This window comes from Haemaphysalis longicornis, unplaced genomic scaffold, assembly GCF_048455015.1.
Source record: "Haemaphysalis longicornis isolate Haplotype H1 unplaced genomic scaffold, Haemaphysalis longicornis Haplotype H1 scaffold_1, whole genome shotgun sequence".
Lineage (NCBI taxonomy): Eukaryota > Metazoa > Arthropoda > Arachnida > Ixodida > Ixodidae > Haemaphysalis > Haemaphysalis longicornis.
In genome coordinates, this window is record NW_027526203.1 from 152,737,673 (window position 1) to 152,753,992 (window position 16,320).

Genomic DNA, 16,320 nt, shown 5'->3' on the forward strand with positions numbered 1-16,320 from the left:
ATAGAGCCAGATGCTCCGACTATTGGAAGACCTGGAAGTAGACGTTGTAACGGCACACAACGCGAAAGTGGAGAGCTATGGGGACACCGGAAGCATGGTGCAGAGTTTCACGTCACGGCGCTCCGCTTGCATCAGCCACACATTGTTCTGGTTCACTAGATTTTCTCCGGCAGTACATAAGCTCGGTTTGTTTCGGTTAGAAGAGTAGTGTGTGATTTTCGTTAGGATGTAAGGAGCAGTAAATCTTCTGCATATTCTGCAAATGACGTTGTAGACAGGGAGATTTCTTTGCGAACATTTTGAAGCCCATTTCATAACCGAAAGGCTCCTAATCGGGACAGAAACTTTTTAAACGCGCGTTGCCATCCCGAGATGAGAGCTGGACTGGAGTATACGAACGTCCGCACAGGCTTTATGCTCGATGTGAAGAAAATATTTCCGTTATATTATCTGGGCAAAATTCGGAAGGGTATCCGGGGCTTGTGGTTGCCGTCATCGAAGGTACTGGTCATGCTACACCGTAAAAAAAATACGTGTGTTTAACTGTATCTTAAAGTGGAAAAGCTGCATCGGAAACCGAATGTGATTTTCTGATAATTACTTGATAATCTATACCTATAAAGAGAAGTGCCCGACTGACTGACTGACTGACTCATCAACGCCCAGCCAAAACTGTTAGACCTAGAGACTTGAAATTTCACGAGTTTATTTGCGTCATTGAGTAGGCGCCCACTAAGGCGGGTTTTTCAGAAATTGCCCTCCTAACCGAAGAAAAGGGCGAAATTGTGGTTTCGCGAATTTGTGATTTTCTTGGTCACCGATTCACATATCGAAGCGATTTTTGCTGATATAAGTAGCCCTTAAGAATACCTAAAAAGTAGTTTTTGGATTTCGCCCTAACCTACACCAACGAGGTGATTCCGCATTCCGGAACTAAAACGGTGTTCCTAAAGATTGTCAAATAAATCTTTCACCGATTCAGTTATCCAACTGATTTTTGCTAGAATATGTTACTCATACAAATGCACAGTACCGTTTTTAAGGATTTCGCTCGGCGACGCCGCTAAAAGGGTCAAATTGTTTTTTACAAATGACACGGCTGATGAGCCAAAAAGGCCTGACAGGTTATGTACACGTCTAGACAAACTGCTCTTTCAAACGGCTACAGATTGCAAGGGCACATTCTAATTACGGTGTTGGAGATCAACATTTCTTAAAATTTAAAAAATTCCACCATGGAGAGAGGGAAAAGCGGTAAAATAGTTTTTCACGTATTAATTTTTTTACCGGCCGCCATCGGAGATATTGAACTGGTTTTTGTTGAGATAGGCAACTTACTCACGTATCTCAACACTGTTATAGAACATTTTTCAATGACACCCTCCCAATAGAGGCAAGCGGGATTTCGTGAAAACACTGTGTTTTTATACTTTCATTAATAACCACCCATCCAGTTGATATCTCCCATTCGTTTTTTCTTGAAAATGCTGCCCATTTAATTGCCCAAAAACCACTTTAAGGATTTTGTCCTAACATGCGGATAACAAGGCCAGCGAGATTTTTTATTCTGCATTCTTTTGGACGTAAAATACAGTTGAGTTTTCCCGCGTTCGCTTAGCGGTCGCCATCTGTTGACACCTTCGGCAACTACGCGTCTCCCGTAGGAGCAGGTGTCATATATCATAAATGTAAAAGAGAAGATGTACCAGTAAAAAGCGCAAAGGTTAGCCCTCGGCATCTGCTGGGACTTCCTGCAACCTCGCGCCTCCCGTAGGGAGCCCATGTTACTTATGATAAAACTGTACAGATGAGCATCGTTCATATCTTCTGAGATAGCACTTCCTGCGAGGAAGAATACCCCTCACCCAGCCGGCCTCCATCATGTGTTCTCAGTGCAATCTCCTGTCGAATTCAAGTTGTGGTTGCAACCTGGCACTCTTCTTCATATCTTATTAAGAGTGCAAGCAAACCAAGCTCCTCCTTCTTCCATCCAATTCTCCAAACCTTGAGCTGTGGGAGAACCTGCTGACTAACAGCGATCTGGATGTCCAGACAATACTTCCTCTAGAGCGAAGGCTGCCCACTCATCACATGGCTTTCGGAAATTGGGAACCACTCCCACTTCGCCGGCTCAATAAAACCTTTTTCACTCACTGACTCATCCGCTCAAACGCGCCATCTTGGTGCAATTTGTTCAGCGAGAGTTGGAGTAAAACACGAGTACCAGTCGTTACACATTACCACGACGCGCCTGCAGTAGGAGCCTGTGTACTGCACTGTGTACTGTGTACTGCAGTAGGAGCCTGTGTACAGCAGGCAGGCGCTCCCGATTGCGTACCACTTCCCAATGAAGCAGCCTAATATGGCGACTAACAAAAACCAATTGCTGTCCTTAATATAATGGCCCACCCGGGCACCGCCGGGTAATACTGCTAGTAAGAAATATAGGAATCAGAAATGTACAAGCTCATTGAAAGTTGTTGAATTTAAATGCTGCAAAATTTGAAAATTCAATGCTAAACCACTACAACATGAAGACTTCGCAGAAACAGTCATCGGAGGAATCAAACATAAAGGGGCAGAAAAAAACTCAGAGTGTAGGGGGAGTTTTGTAAGGAAAATATTAAGCTTATTTGTATTGAGAAGCACAATTGCATTAAATTCGAAGAAAGGAATAGTTGACATCCACTTTGTAAATGTGGTTGAGCAGCGCAAGTGGTCATACAATGTAAAGTTATTTATTTTTCTCGCAGTTTGTTATCGGTACTTTGTGATGATTTATGAAACTTGGAAGGACTGGAGTTTTATCCTACAAAGAAACATACAGCAGTCCGTTTCCACGGCGTAAAAGCCCATGTATTGGTAACAAACAGCTATTCCCCAAACTTTGCAACTTCAATGTGAAATACCGAAGTAAGAACCGTAAATTAAATTCTCCCAAATATAACTTCCGTATTAACACCAGCAGTAGTCCTGTAGTCGGTTTTGGAAGGTTCAAATAACACAACGCTTAAAGATCTTTTGTGCGGACCATTCGCGATAAAGTTGGCTTTGTATCAAGACATTTTTCTAAACGCAGAAAAAAAAACGCCGCAGCCCTTCGATACTGTGAAGAGACCTGTTCAGCGAAGGTAATGCTCTCATGGGATTTGCAAGAGAGCTGTTTAAGCTTCGCGTTATCCGTCCGTCGCACCAAAAAACCTCGCGTAGCAATGAAGTCACCTCACATTGCGTGCAGCCCCTGGCGCAGCTGTGCATAGCTTCGCGCTCGCTTCGCTAATGGCTCCGCCGGGCCTCACCGGTGCCCGTCAAGCTGCTACGTCACTGCCCAAAACATGATATAAAGGCTCGTGTGCAGCGGCGTGTTGCACGCTTGCACGTGGTCTTGCCCAATGTGAGAGGCTCGCAAAAAATATCAAGAAAAATTACCGAGCGCACGTGAGCGTGCGCCTTGTGAGGAACGCCCGGCGTCAGCCAGATCACACCAGAGACAATGGCGCCTCTTGTGCGCCGCACTGGTGGCCACCGAAGAGCGCGCGGAATTGCGCAGTGCCCTGGGGGAAAGAAACGCCGCTCGTGCCGAGGAGTATACACGACTCGGGAAACAGACAGCGTCGGTGGAGAATAGTTAAAAGTGGGGCTGTAACCTTACTCTCCCTAGATGACTGTACTTGCCTGTTCCACACGCAATGTGGGAAAGCCAGCTCACAAAGACCAAGCTTAAAGGCAGCTCCACTTCTAAACGTAGATTCAGTGATTGAGGGACATTTTTCAGGGGCAATATAAGCCGTCTGATATGAAAGTATGGAGCCCCTACGACGTCTTTTTATTTTTAATAATGTTTTCTAGACGCTGAAAATTGTTCATCTATGCTCGGTCTCTGGCCGGAGACTATCTGCTGGATCCTAGCCTTAGACACCTCCGCTGTAAAATGCACTGAACCCTCGCACGGTCAGTAGAAAATCAAACCACTTCATGGAGCTAGTCAAGTAGCATAAACGAAAGGAATGCTTTCTTGACGCATTCGGGAAGTGTGCCACGCTCGAGCTGCTTACGTTATGAAAATGAACACTCTTGTACCTACTATAACGCCACTGTCACTATCGAAATCATAAATGGTTCGAAATACTAAACCGATCCCCAAAGCTCAGTACAGCCCCGAAGAATAAGACCCAAAACAGCAGGATGTCTCCTTCGTGATTAACCAGAGGGCTAGCGTGTTTTCGTTGACCGACCAGAAAAATACATTGAACTAAACCGAATGAATTTGCATTTACCTTGATAAAAACAACTGCACCGAGGTGCTTGGCCCCAAGGACTCAGGGGCGGTTTTTGTCAACTGTTCGCAAACAAGCTATCCCCAGGGGTAGCGGCAGTACTTATTGAAGCCTACGACCTCCTGGCTTTGCAACCGTCGTACAGCAACAGCAATGTCCAAAAGGGATAATAACAAATCGGCAGAAATGCAGAGAATTGTCTCCTCATGCGTAGCATTCTTATGCCGCTTGTCTAGAGTGTGAGTTCCTTAGAGCAAAATATGGCAATCAGAAAGAAAGACGTTGGACTATTTCATTTTTTTTTATTTCCTTTTATTTCTGTTCGCCAACGACGTCAGTTTATGCTATTATAGAGATGAACTGCCTTTACTTGGATAATTCTATTTTTTATAACATACAAGCCGTACTGCCGAGTTGGTACATTTGCGCTATTTGCTATTTGTATTTCGAATGTTCTTTCGCGCGCTTTTATAGCCTTCGGTTTTTGGGGGAGATGTATCAGGAGCATACTATTGATTGTGCCCGATAATTGCTTTGAAAATTTTATTATTATTATTCCGGGTTTTTCGAAATTCTGTTCGATGAATTATCTCAGTTGACGCTAGTGTAGCGTTTAAATGTGTTACTTCCCCCAAATCGGCATTTTTGTTGAAATGCAGGGCGTTATACGGTTTGCTCATTTGCGCTATTTTCTAATCGTATTTCGAACATTCTTTTGCGGACTTTTTTGGTTAATTCTTTTGTTTTCGGGGAGATGTATCAGATGCAAATTTTTTATTTTGTCAGATCACTTTTGTAAAAGATTATGTTTTTTCTATTTTCCTTATGCTTGCGTCTTCAAAAGGCTGCGCGGCCATTTTTCTCCGTGTACGCTATTATAACGATTAAAGGTGTTACTTCCACCAAATCTGCATCTTTGTGGAAATGCCGGGCGTTACATGGTCCTCGCTGCGCGGGTGCTCGGCAAAGAATGCCACACATTAAAGAAAGATATGTTAGATCGTACCATTCAATTTCTCTGGCTAATATGGAATACGAGGTTGTTATATGTGTTCTTTCACAGAGACTACCGACGTCCATAGACGACTTAATTGGGTGATACGACAGTGCGACTTCAAAGGTCGTATCATCTGACGAACATCCGTAAAGGCAGGTGGATGCTCAAGGGCTGCGGCATTACGGGTGCTTCCGTTCTGCACCTCGATCTGGCAAAGGCATTTCATTTGTGCAGGATGAGATTTTGTAGTTTATTTTAAACCGTGAAAATGCAGGCGCTGGGATAAAATGGGGTGATAAAGCAGCCTTTGCGATTCGGAAGTGAACAGCTTGGTCAATTGTTAGTAAGACATCGGGGTCTCTATTAGCGTGCAACCGTGGGTGCGCAAAGGCTGCCCTCTCAGTCACCTGCGTTGTAATTGTAATTTGAGACGCCGCGCCTGAAAATTATTGTAAACGACTCTATACGTCTGTGTCAGCTCCACGATACTCAAGTTAAACCTCGACCTTACGCAGTCGACGTAGCTGTCTTTTGCACAGAAAGAGTAGTGCACTTGCTGTGCAGAGAGTAAAATATTTAAGGGCGTAACGGGAAGGCAGCTTGAAGGGGAAAGTGTGTGCGAAATTCGCATGGCTCCACTTCATAAATTGCCGCCACGTTTCCAAATATGAGCTAAAGCAAGACTCCGGTGAGATATTTAGGTACCACCTCTACTATTATGCGAAAATATGAGACTTGCTGGAAAAGACAGGCAAAATAACTGAAAGAAAACGCCGAAAAATGAAAGGGTGCTACACTGTCAGTACTTGCGAGGGCTACGGTTTTTATTAAGGATTCTTGTGCGAGTAGGAGTTGGTTTTCCTGAATGCGCTTTTTCCATGACGCAGAAAATACCTGTGACTTTTGTTTAAAACCTTCTATTCTTTAAATAAATATGTATATATGGCCACTAAGGTATATTTTAAATATGCGGATAATCATTATTCTCTCGGTGGTAAATAAAACAAATTGAACAACGCAACCCTGCCCAAAGTATGCAGCAAAGCATTGAAAACTTCCTTCGCCTTAGTTGTCGAAAATAGGTTTTGTGTGGTTCGAAAACTGTCGATGGGCTTCCCCCCCCCTAAAAACCTCATCGCATCGCTACATGACTACAGGGTGGTGAAAACTGACATTCCTTTGACATTCCCGTATCGAACATCCGTGGGCCGGAAGCGTTCGAAAATAAGCTTGCTCTGGCCGTATATCGTAGAGACACGTTTGCTTTCAAGCCACAAGAGTAAGCGTTTGCTCAAGGCGAATGCTGTTTCCGGGATTAAGATGCTGAGGGTTTTGGCTCCCGCTGCCAGTACGGACCATTCCTGGACTTTGTCTCTCCCTTTGCAGTTAAATCGCACAAATTGTACACAGTGTAGGCCGGGCCGTTCGCGTGCTCCGCGACAGCACTCCACCACGTGACCTGATCCTTATCCCTTACCGACCGGAATTTCCATTTATAAGTCAGTGCAGGCAGCGCTTTTCCTTTGCGCCTAAAAAAAAGTTAACAGCCTTTGTCCCTCGCGCCACGTCGGCGTGATTTTGCCACGGACCAAAAAAGTGATGCAGCTCTAAAGAGTGCCGGTAGCAGTCATGCCGTAAATTTTTTCTCCGTTCCATCCTGATCTTATTTTCTTCTCCCTATTATTCATTGTTGCTGCGTACTTTTTCTACTTTTGTTTTCTTGTTTTGCATCACTATGTTCACCCCCATCTGAAGTAGCAAGCCCCGCCGTTTGTCGGGCTAACCTCTTCAGTGTCCAATAAAGCTTTCTCTCTCTCTCTCTTCCTTTACACCTAGCGCTGTCCACTGATTAGCCTTGAATCCTGCCGCAATCTTCTTGACCAATTGCTAAATAGAGCACACCATTCCACGTCAGCAGCATAGCAGGTAGCGTCCAGCTTTAAACGCTTACATCATGTGTTCCAGCCCGAGCAGTTCCGCGTTTTCTAAATTCCTCACATTTTCTTGTTTTTGTAAAAAATTGGGGCAGGTTCACACTAGTTGTGCGAAGACTGGGCAAACAGCGAAGCAGCCGGGCCCGCCTAGCTTATTCTTGGTTCGGCAATGTTTATGCGTGATTATGCTTGGAGACTCGTCCAAGTTTTCTGCGTGGTGTCGTCGTTAGTCCCCCAAACAGCAATGAACACTCGATCATTAAGGTATGTACAATGTACGGGAGCTCTTAACTCCGGTTCTTCTGCAACTCGCCGACGTTTCGCCAGATCAGCTCAGCGGCGAAGTATCTCTTCTCGCTTGGCAGTACGGCGCTCTTCTTGGTGAGCTGCTTCTTCTGCGGGCGTGCGGTCGTTCTTCGGTCTCCCCATAGCAGCAGCGCGTACGCAGGGAGTAGAGGAGGCGAAATGTGTGTCGCCGCGCCGGCTGTTCGGAGCTTTTACTCGCATTTGACGTCAGGGTCACGTTCCGCCTTCGTACTTGTCCGTGGCTCGCAGACAGGAGCGCGGAGTAGATACACGCCGCGGAATCCGCCCTACACGAGTGGGGTGCGGGAAAGTTACCTGGCTCCGTGCTCTCGCAGGTAGTTGCCAGGCAACGCGAGGCGGCGCGCAGGTGTACTGAGGTTTCTGGTAACGCTCCACGGCGGAAATTAAAGCTTAAACAGCTCCGATGTTAAAAGGCTCTCTAAGGTTAATTCTCAGGATTCCTTTCGTCTGCAAGAGGGATTTATCATCGTGTTCGGCGGTGTAAGGGTGTACAGGAACCTGTCACCTTGATAATTAAAGCTCTCCATCGCACCGGAAGTTTCCTACCTGCACAGACTTGGAAACTGAATGTCGCCCTATATCAACATCTCAGAAAAACCTCCATCTCTCTTTTCAGCATGCAGTAGCGGCCAGCCATAACGTATGGCGTGGAATTACAGAGTTTTAGTATTTCGTACGGATGGCTACGTAAAACATGACAAGAAGCAAACTTTATTAAGAAAGCATGGCCCGAGGCCGCAGGGGAAATGCGAGTGCAGGAAGGACGCTAATAATGTCCAGCCACCGAGGCCGCACAGCCGAATCTCCAGAGTGCTGTCAATGTATCCTTGACGCGCCAAGAGGGACGAATCTACTCTGCGTATGAGTGAGCCCACGCTAAGCGGTGTTGGGAGCGAAGTACGGCAAGGCCCGGTCAAGACTTAACGAGGTGCGGATGGTCAGGTTAGGATGTGCCATGGCAAGTGTAGTAGAGCACATGGGGGTCCAAGAGAGAACGGGAGGAACTGGGTGCAGATCCGGTCTGCTGAAGTCCTGCGAGGTCTACAGAAGGGGAGTTTCCCGCCGAGGTTGACATCGGAGAACCTGCCGGCGGTATGTTGTTCCCTTGCTGGGAGTCGTTGCCCGGGGTCACAAAGGGAATGTGCCGTTTCTGCCACCTTGCGATGACGTCGGCGGTTATGGGGAAGCCGGAACGGGCCCGGTGAAAAACCTGCGCACCCCGTGATAAGCCAGGAGTCAGAGGATGCAGATTCTGGGGTACTGGTGACTGGAGGTGAAGGCGCCGGGTATGTCGGCGACGCTGGCGCTCCTCGTCAGGATCGAAGTGGGCTCCGCTGGCAATGCTATCCCCCTGGCTAACGGCGGCACGACGGAGATGCCTCGCTCGCCAGCCTGTGGACGCTATTATTACCGGGATTCCCACCATGGCGAGGGATCCACCGTACACTTGCGGGTGTGTGCAAGGTGTCGTGCACGGAGCTGCATGATCGTTTAATACAGCGTGCTGGAGAGTGTTTCCGTGGAACTCTAATAAGGAACATAAGGCCTCGGCACATCCGTGAAAAGTGCACACGCCGGTCGACGATTTAGGCTATAACGCCGCACTCATTACTGTCTGCCGCTGCAGCTGCAAGTGTCACAGTCCTCGTACGAGGTTGCCATGAGGCCTCCACGTACACACGCAATGTCCGCGAATCCGCGGCGTCGGTGCCTGTGGTGCTCAGCACCAGTGTGGCACGTTGCGCCGCATGAGTAGTACGAGCAGTTTTCCGGGATCCTGGTCACCGCTCTGTAATCAGCACGTTTTCCCATGAGTGAACGTGCGGATGGATGGGTGGCTCATCTAGTAGTCGCTCACCATCGTGGCGTAGCAGGCGGCGTCTCTGCAGTGTCAAGTGGCGATGGTCGTTGGCGCCTGCTATGCGCGGAAAGATAGTATCCCCAAGCGTGTGCAAACCAACATAACGGTACAGCTCTTCGAAGCGAGTGTGACGGAGCAGGCCAGTAATAGCCCTCAGCGCATCCCGATACGGAAGCCATTTATACCACGATGAGTCTTAGTGTGAGGACGTTCCGCTTGAAGACATATCTTTAGCAACAGTCCATTACTTGGGCTCAAATTTTGCGAAAGTGCAGCGAAACATGAGGCATTTTACTGCGCGGGATCCGGAGCCCCTTGTCGCACCCATTCCGCTCAGTAAACGGTGAGAAAGAAGAGCGCAGAAAGGGCTCCGTCACCTTAGTGTACGTTACTTCGTTACGTCGGTGCACTGCGCATGCGTAGTACGCTATGTTACTCTTTCGCATAGCGTACGTTCGTGGTACGTATGCTATTTACGCAAAAGAGCAAGCGTACGCTGAGGCGATTGGTGTCCCTGCGTTCACAACATGGTGGCAGGTAGATCGGAGCACCTCAATGCTTTTGTTCCTCTGTGAGAAGTACTTTGCATTTTACAGAACACGTTTTTGCCTGCTGTATTCTTAAATGGGTCCCGTGCTTTGGTTTTGCTTTAGCGGTGATCAAAACTAACGTGCCATCACTGACTACCCGAACAAAGCTCCTGCAGGCTGGCGTTCGATGTTATGTTTGACGCCTTCGGGTCACGGCGGAATGCGACGGTGTGCTCCTGGGAGTTCGGAATTTCATCACAAGCGACGGCTCAACCCGTGCGCGGTTTTAAATTTAGCCTTCTCGGCTTTCGCCAGAGTGAAGTTATTTGCTGTTTGTTCCCGCAAATTGCGTAAAGTGAGTTGGATGTTTACGCACAAATGGAGGGAAAAAATCGCATTTTATTATTGTGCTTTCGCCTCGTAGTGCAAGAAGTTACGTCATTAGGTCGCGTGTGTTTGAAACAGAATTCTGTATTGTTTTTGAGTCGAATAAAATGTATACAAGAAACCCGGTCCTTTGGATCTGCGCGTTGTGTGCGATCGCCAAAACAAAAAGTAACCTCGGGGCTTTAATGCTTCCGCTATGCTTACTTAGGAGAATATTTCTATCATTTTGTGCATGTTTTGCATTCAATAGTAATTGGACGGCGGTTGGTTCTGCTGGTTGGGTAGTCGTGCAAAATTCCAGGTGCTCATTCGGCCTGATGAGTGTCATTTCGCATTCGGTTCAACAGATTGGGCCACAAGCGTTAGCGTGCCGAAAAGCAAAACTGACGAAACGCTGTACTAAAACTCTCCGCAGGGTGCCGACGTAGCCTGCCGCGAAAATTTAACGTTAAGCGTACGCAAAGGCAGAGAGCGCTATACTCTCTATTAGTATATCGTACAGTCTATATCGTATAGTATATCGTATATCCTACAGTATATCGTACAGTATACAGTACAGTATATATCGTACAATTAGTATATTTTAGGAGATCGCTATACTCTTTATTATTAAAGAATACGGAGTCAGTACAGCCCATATTTCACCGTTATGCTTGACACTGGATGCAGTGGCAAAAGGGGCAATGCACAGCAGGCATACCGCGCATTCCGCGATCCCCGCGGAGATTTACGTATCGGCCTCGCTAGTATATAATCGGACAACTCACTGCGCAGCGCCCAGGGCTCGAGGTCGGAGAGCCCACGAAGCATCTTGAGCAGGCCAAGCGAGCACTCTGTGGACACGGGGGCTTCGAGGAGCCGCTGCCTGACCCAGGGCGGCACGTCGTGCACCAGGCTTCCGGCGAAGCGCCGTACAGTGGCGGCGAGGTGTTCTCGCCGCGGGCTCGGGCTTGGGGCGGACTGGGAGGAACCGTTGGAGCTGGGAGTCGCCAGTGCCGCACCCTCGACTAAGGCCCTCTCTAAAAATCCCAAGAAAGACAGTAACAAAAACGCGAGCAATAACAACATCCTCCACGTTCTCATGGTCCTCTCTAAAAACTGCGAGGCCTTTGAGCAAATTTCCCAACTCCAGCCGTATAACCGCTATCTTCCCTGATGTCGAAACACACGATTCGCGAGTAACTATTCTGATATAATGATGTTTCTCGGCTTGGTTTCACACAAACTTGTAATAACGTTACTTGACGGGTAAAAGGCGGAGGGCGAACACTGCAGTTGGGAGTTGTCCGGCCGCACTCTGTCATATGTTGCCTGACCGCGTTCTAGGCGTACGTCTAAGAGAGTGCGAAGCGCTGCTTTCCCATCGGACGTGTAACGTCACCGGAGGATGCAACGTCACCGGAGGATGCTCGCAGCCTACGTACTGCCGCCCTACACAGGTTGTAAAAGCATATAGCTACAGAGAAAACTATTGGTGCTCAGTTGGCCCTTATGAAGGAAGGTTTCGCAAGTTCTACCAATGTCCCAGTGTGGAGGCTGGTTGTTATCAGAAAGCCGCACCAACGAGGTTGATTTAAAAAATAAAAAAACAAATTGTTTATTGTTTTGTATTGACCAACTACTGCTTTGAGAGTGAACAAAGAAAAATGCACAAATTTATTGTGCAGGCGTCGATGGCTGTGGATGCAAAAAAATTGTGCCTACCAATACATACGCAGCAAAATCTTTGTCCAGACTGCTTATTGCAGCCTCGACATGTCCGGGACATCCAATCAACACTATAGCGTTTTCCAAAAACGCACTGTCAAAGGCGCTGCACAAAGTTTGCTTAAACTACCGCAAGCAGCGAATGCAGCAGCACAATTGTTTTCGACGCAAGAACGACTAGGCGACAGGTCAAGGACTCCGGCACGCAGGCCTGCGGCGGCTGGCCCAAGAGGACAATAAGGAAACACGGGCGTAATACGCGCGGCCTCATCGATATCGCCGTCATCAATCATTGCGGATTAGATGTATCAGCGCGGCCTTTCTTTTCTCTGCCTACTTCAGACAGACAAGTGTCACAACAGATTCCGCCTAATTGCAGATTCAGCCACTTCTGCAGAGTTGGTATAGGGTGTTCTGTTGTAACCGGAGATGTTCAGAATTTTAATGGTTGTGCAACAGTTTATTAAACAAGATTTCTTGAAAAGCTGATGGAATAAAGAAAGGTGAAGCGCATTTTGCTTTTTTGCGATGAGCAAACGCAATGGTCAATAATGTAAGCATTCGAATTCTATCTATTTTTTCGTTAATTTAAAACTATCTCACAGGCTTCTCTGCAGGAGTTTTGAGTAAAAGGAACTTAAATAATAATGCAAGAGTGGCCATTCACAAAGCGGTGCATCCATTAACCAGAGGTATTAATTGCATGAAAACATGAGATCACAGCAAATGAAGACCGGGTAAGTGAGATAATCAGAAAAACGTTTTGTCGAAAAGAAATACCGACCTGTAATATAACAATGTGAAAAGCTATTTATACAAAGAAAGACCAGGCCGGAAAATGCATGGACAGCCCAAAGTGGTGAAATTTACTTGAGAAATGCCCAGGAGCACGGATGTAACCATATAATCAAAAACATAATTACAGGAGATTACCACCCTCGACAAGGCTAATGAATTAAACGCCTTATTTCTGCTATGAAGACGTTGGTAGCTAAGGTTATTATTTAAACGACATGAAGTACGGGGCCGCTGGAGTAGGAGTAGGTCGAAAGGGTGTTTTTGTACAACAAAGTAAGCCAATCCTTCTCTGTGTCTGTAAGGCACTAAGCGAGAGGGAGAGCTTAATGTTCGGGACACTCAATCATGGTTTATAATTGCCGCGGAAGCGCACCGCATGTTTCTGCACGGACTCGAAGGCGCCTACGAGATGGGCCTGTTGAGGGCACAAAATTGACGACGCAAACTGAAGTTGGCGATGAAGGAATAATTTTTTATGTCATCACACAATTGGTAACAGCGGGTCTCGTATATTTTGTTTCAGATAAACCAGAGTGCGTGAAACTCAGTGGCTACATTGCGCTGCTGAACTCAAGACGGCGGGTTCGATCCCTGGCGCGGTGGCTCCTCTTCTTGAAAGATATGCCGATATTTCGGCGCACGTTAAAGATTCCCGGCAGGTGTTCGAAATTGATCCGGAGCCCTCTACTCGGGCACGTCTCGCTAAACCCCATAATAAGTCCCAAGTGTAAATTTCCTCTAGGTACGTGGACCGCAATATATGAGGTGGAAATTCAATGTAGAGGTACCTGAGCGCGAGGACATAATGGTCGTTCATTTAGCCAATGCGTGAGTTACATCGCATGCCACTGAGAGTGGGGAATTGACCGCTAAAAGTTAATTTCCCAAGTATGTACCATTCGCCAACTGAAAAGTTTAGGTAAGGCCGGGTGAAAGTGTTCTTTTTATGAATATCAAGCATGTCGGCTCCCAGCGAAGTGTACCTTGATAACACGATACTGCTCGAGACGTCCACGGTGATTGCCTGTAGGATACAGCTAAAAAGTATTGAAGGTCTTGCTAAGGTGTTATGCTGCTAAGCAGGATGTGGCAAATTAAATTTCCGGAACCAGAGTCCCTGATTGCAAGTATTGCACGTGTCTAGGACAGTCGCGTGTAAGAAGGACTCTGGTTAAAGACACATAAGGATTACTCAACACTGATGGCCGTGCTTACGACACCATTCGACTCGTTTGTGAAAGCTGCTTCGTATACGTGACCGATTTCTTTACTGAATAGTAAGTTTAGCGTCCATGCACCAAATGCTACGAATACAACGATTCCAATGGGAGGAGAGGGGTATGCAAAGCTAAGGAAACGTATTGCTGTGAAGATTTAGTTTGCCAGAAAAGGACTGGGAGGGTTGTTCCACGAACGGGAGTGGTACTATGAACAAGCGTATTTTCCCACTTCTGCCGTCATTGTTTACGCAAATACTCAGGCTGTTTTTTTGCTCCGTCTTCATACTTTCACGACGGAAATATGGAAGGTTAAGGCACGCACCATAACACTAAAAATGAAATATCGGTGGAGTAAAGTGAATTCGAGTGGTAGCCGAGAGAGGGGGGAATTGCTCCTGTTTGTCGGTTATGCACGCTTGCAGAGGACACCTTCCAAATGACCTGCATTGCCACACTCAGACAATTGTGACTGTCGCTTAGCATCGAGCTTTCCGTCTCGTGCGGCATTCTTTTTCTCTAATACCTTCACTGAGAGGCTTCACACTCCGGCAGAACCATATAGCTATTGTCGTATTGTCTTTTATCTCTGAGCTTTGCACACCCGCGACCAGAATTTTAAATGTGGAGGCATATACGCACGCGCGTCAAAGTTACAGGGCGAGCCAATGAAAGTAGTTCATTGCAGGTGCGCAAGCAAGGCTCAATGAGTTCACTTTCGTCGCTAGACGGGTCTAAATTGACCTGTTTTGTTCCCTTGAACATGCGTGAATTGCATTGAACATAGATTCCTGCTGATACGGCGTTCCCCAATACAACTCTGCTGGTTTGCCCTACTCTTTGTAGGCACCCACCGCGGTGGCTCAGTGGCTAAGGTGTTGTGCTGCTGAGTACGAGGACGCGGGTTCGACTCCCGACCCTGGCGGCCGCTTTTCTGATGGAGACGAAAAGCAAAAACGCCCGTGGGTACGAGATTTCGGCGCACCTCAAAAATCCCCAGGCGGTCAAAATTAAACCGAATCCCTCCACTATGGCGCGCCTCATCTGGTGCGTTGCGTCGGTACGTTAAACCCTACAATCAATCAATCAACCTACTCTTCGTATGCATGTAACTCCGAGTTTGCCTTAAGATTACGCTTACCTACTTCAGAGTAAACCGACGCGTTTCTTGCACTCCATCCTTCAGATGCTTCTCCATTTATCGATTGATTGATTTAGTTAATCAGAAATGACAGACTTTGCTAGAGATTGTACAAAGCGTTTTGAATGCATTTCTGTGGGTATGCCGTAGTCTGGGGGTAAGTAGAACTTTCATCGCTCGCTTTGTGTAGCCGCAATGCGAATGTTCAAAGTAGCGAGGGCTCAGGTGTAAATGCGTGAGAGAGGTTTCGACCAGTGCCGGTCTTAGGAGTGGGCGACCACGGCAGTCGCTGTGCGCCGCCAAAAAGTGGGCGCCGAACTGCACTGGACGCCTTCCTCCCGCTTTCCTCCCCTGTTCTCTTACTCGGCTCTGTATTCCGTCCATCAAAAGAAGAGACGTCGGTGGTGCACTTTCAAGCCAGGGAGAGAACGCGTATGCCAAAATATTCCGAAATAATCAAGCATATAGCGAGACACATGGACCCACAATTTCACACCCAAAAGAATTTGTGTGAGTTGAATTGACCTTCCGAGAAACCACCTGAGAAGGCCCAGGGAGGTCGTACCCCAAACTAACTGAACGCAAAAGGCGTTACGTGATCTATGGGCGTAAAATTACGTCCATAGCACACAATATGGCTGTTATGTCGGTAGTCTGAACATAGCCTAACTTTTACCTTCTGACATTTATGCGGAAACAAAACGACAAAATGAAATCAAAACTTATGGCGAAAGCGCGCCTTCTCACGAATTTATCGACCCCAAAAAGTAAGGCAGAAAACAGTGACGCACAAGATTGAATTCATCTTATTTTTGAGTAAATAATAATTTTACGCGGTAGCGCGCTCATTTTTCGATTTTACCGTGCGTGCTAGGCATCCGCTATCAGCGGTGCTCATTGAGCATCCGCGCAAGTAGAGGCTCCCGCTAGAGGGCCGCAAGATGCACAAGCCCCCCGCATCGGCTCCGAGTTTCGCCCCCGCTTACGCTGGGTAATCGCTATCCACGCCATCGAGAGTGGTTCCACGGTAACCGGCAAGTCACGCGGATCACCTGGACACCACCATCTCGGTTATCGAACCACCAGAAGGTTAGTTTGGAGTGCCCGAAGTTCACACCCCGACGCCGGCTTCGCTAGGCCTGAT

The 16,320-nt window shown here is 47.3% G+C and overlaps 1 protein-coding gene across 1 annotated transcript in view; it reads right to left on the reverse strand.

Moving 5' to 3' along the window:
• Nucleotides 1-11,676, reverse strand: part of LOC144138015 (nose resistant to fluoxetine protein 6-like) — a 141,538-nt gene extending 129,862 nt beyond the window's left edge. Inside the window, exon 1 of the mRNA XM_077670055.1 lies at nucleotides 11,081-11,676. Coding sequence (XP_077526181.1) covers nucleotides 11,081-11,396 — 316 coding nt within the window. The 5' untranslated portion in view covers nucleotides 11,397-11,676. The remainder of the gene's footprint in view (nucleotides 1-11,080) is intronic.
• Between the last annotated feature and the right edge of the window lie 4,644 nt (nucleotides 11,677-16,320).